This window comes from Benincasa hispida, chromosome 11 (assembly GCF_027475165.1).
Source record: "Benincasa hispida cultivar pf3 chromosome 11, pf3_genome.v1.1, whole genome shotgun sequence".
Taxonomy (NCBI): Eukaryota; Viridiplantae; Streptophyta; class Magnoliopsida; order Cucurbitales; family Cucurbitaceae; genus Benincasa; species Benincasa hispida.
Window position 1 is genome coordinate 62,182,305 of NC_143488.1, and position 3,051 is coordinate 62,185,355.

The 3,051-nt window shown below is 35.6% G+C and overlaps 1 protein-coding gene across 1 annotated transcript in view; it reads right to left on the reverse strand.

Annotated features, from left to right (window-relative positions):
• The window catches only part of LOC120091342 (uncharacterized), a 1,853-nt gene extending 34 nt beyond the window's left edge, over window positions 1-1,819 (reverse strand). Inside the window, exons 1-5 of the mRNA XM_039049339.2 lie at window positions 1,393-1,819; window positions 1,029-1,313; window positions 635-914; window positions 418-537; window positions 1-313 (exon numbers count right to left, since the gene is read on the reverse strand). The exon at window positions 1-313 is cut by the window's left edge and continues 34 nt beyond it. Coding sequence (XP_038905267.1) covers window positions 201-313; window positions 418-537; window positions 635-914; window positions 1,029-1,313; window positions 1,393-1,680 — 1,086 coding nt within the window. The 5' untranslated portion in view covers window positions 1,681-1,819 and the 3' untranslated portion in view covers window positions 1-200. The remainder of the gene's footprint in view (window positions 314-417; window positions 538-634; window positions 915-1,028; window positions 1,314-1,392) is intronic.
• Window positions 1,820-3,051: the final 1,232 nt, after the last annotated feature.

Sequence of the window (3,051 nt, forward strand, 5' to 3'; positions counted from 1 at the left end):
TGTGTTATTATGTATACACTTCTTTTAACACAAAAGAAATGGAAAGTAAACTTGTTTTTCCATCCACCCTTGTTCATCACTTTGACTGAGTGACCACGGTCCCTCACCCAACAAAGTACAAAAAAACTTGTACCTTGTATCTTCACATATATATATATATATTTTCTTTCTATATCCTCGTCTCGAGGAACAGTTTAATTTCAATAAGTCCATTCTTGGGGCAGCTTGATTTCATGGTCTATTGGTGACTCCCGACGGCTGTTGCGTTTTTGATAATTTCGACCACGGTTGATTTCCAGCCTCAGTAGGACATCTAACAACATTACAATAACCAAATTAAAACTAGTTATATCTATTTCTTGAAACAGGGGAGGACCGTTTTGATAATAAATAGTTGTGGAGGGTGTGTAACTTTACCGTTCTCTGAACCGAATCGTCCGCCAGCGAAGGGCTTAACATGGGGGTGACTGCAAATGTCATCAAGGTTAAGATTCAAGGCTTTCATCACTCTTGCAGGAACCAACACCGTAGAACAGGCTGTGCATCAGAAAATTTAACTCATGATTTGCTTTAACTGATTACCAAATTGGTGAGGATTGAATTTAGAATTATGAAGGAGGGAGAGAGTATGAACCTGGCTTTCTGCGTTCGTCAGCTTCGGTGTTGGTGTGTCGAGGCAAAAAAAAACCAGTTCCAGCGCTCTCTCTTTTGCCTCCTTGAGTTCCGGGAAACAGAGTCCTCATTCCAGAGCCCTGCGGCGGTGGAAGCCATGCCGATGATGACAATCCCTTACAGTCCATCACTCCATTCTGAACCATTCGATGGTTTTGTTTCTGTTGATACCCTGCTGCAGAATTTATCTGTTCACCGATAATCAAGTTTTGTGGCTGAATAATTTCCTTCTGTTGCAGGTGCTGAAACCACCAAATAATTTGATAAGGAATAAAAATAGACTGCTAATTCAACACAAATACAAATCCCCAATTGCCCAAATAAATTAGACGCCATAAAGGAGTTAAGAGATTTACTTGCAGATCATCCAACTTCTGGTAAAATCCGGTACCGGTGGTCGAGTTTTTCACCGGAACAGAGACTTGTGGTGTTCCTCTGTTCTGATGAAGAATTCCATGGCTCTCATTCATTCGAATCCTCGCAACTTCCTTTGCAACCGCATGCAACAGATCTGATGTAGCTGAAGGAGATTGAGCTTTACAGTTCCCTTTTGGACTTTCACGACTAGAAACTTGACTACATCCACTGCCACTCCCCATATCGTACAGAGTCGATTGCGGAGATCCAGACAAAACCCTTCCCTGAAAAAAAGGAACCCCCCAAAATTAGACAAAATAGCACTACAAGAAACAGAGGAATCATGTTCGAATTGAAACCAACATCATCAATGGTGGAGCGAGCCATACAATCCTCCTCGTCTCTCTGTGTTTCTTCGCTTGAACCCTTCAACAAGTCACCAGGAGAATTAAAATCCGAAAATTCACCAAAAGTTCCAAACTCAAAAGGAAAAGATGGCGGTCCAAACTGGAAAGGATTGGAACCGAAGCAGTATTGGTGATTGTGTTTGTTGGTAGCACAAGTCTTTTGGTCTAACATATTATCATCATCAGCAAGAAACTGAGGAGGAAGCCAAAACTCGTCGTCGTCCAAACTCTCAGCCATGACCATAGTTTAAAAGAAAACGCCACTGACCAACACGAACACACTATCGTATCAGAAACAGAGAAAAATACGGCGGGAATTCTGAAGGTCGGGAATAGAAGAAGGTGAAGGGGAGAAGATAGAAAAGTGAGGTATTTTTTTAATCTTTATAGTAAAAAGGAAAGAATTTTTATAGATAAAAAAGGCAATAAAATAAAATAAAAAAGTATTTGGGGAGATCATGGGTGGATGTAATGTAACTACGTGCATCTTTATTTGTAAAGGCCCCTTCCCTTTCGCAATTAATTCCCATGAATTTCATAAATTGGCTGCCATACTAGTACATATTCCGTAACATATATACATACATAATATTTTATTTCACTTGTGATGAGACATCAAACCTTCACTATCTATATTTTATAAGCTTAATTATATAATTCATTAAAAAAAAATAGTATAGAATTAAATGTAAAGTTAAATTTGTTATGAAAAAACAATAAACTTCAGCCTACCTCGACTTACATCAATTTTTATAAGAATAATACTTTATGCTTCTCTTTCTTTCATACATTGAAAATAATTTTTTTAATAAAAATAAATTGACACGTTACAAATTTTAATTGGATGCAAGGAGCACTAATGACTCCAATTTTTTTTGTTCCTTTTACAATCCTATATTATTATTTTTTTCCCTTTTACAATCCTATATTATTAAAGGTAAAACTAAACAATAAATAAAAACAAAAACAAAAACTAATGCACCGTGAGCACGAAAGTGTCCAAATTGAGCGAACGAAACGGTTCTTACGGTTCTTGGAGGGTTGAATGGTAACCGACTCTTTTATTAGCCAACCGAACCAAAACTAAATATTCATCTGTCAAATGCAATTGCCTTCTGATCATTTATTGCATCATTTTTTTAATTTTATTATTTTAGAGATAATTCTGGATGAAGATTGACGTGGGAGAGTGAAGAAATATGTGGACAATAATGTAATACCTTAACTTCTAAACTCTGACCAACCATAAAGTTGGTTCGGTTGGAGATTTGGAATAATATTTAGATGGAATAGATCATGATTTGATGCAACTTTTTTTTTAGACTATTGTGAAGTTTAAAATATCGAATCTAATAGTTAAATTAAATTACGTTCATTTTTGTTTTGCTATTTTATCTAAGAAAATTTAGATTCGTTTATCTTAATTTGATATGTATTGACTCTAAGTGTTTCTGCATATACGGATGAAATAGAATCTTGTAATTCCTCAATATATAGATAATATTGAAGGTTGTAATTTGTTAATATATAAATAATAGTGAGTATGGTAACGAATCTATGTAGAGATTAAACAGAACATGTGTTTATTTCAAATTTATCATTATTTAAGTTGATT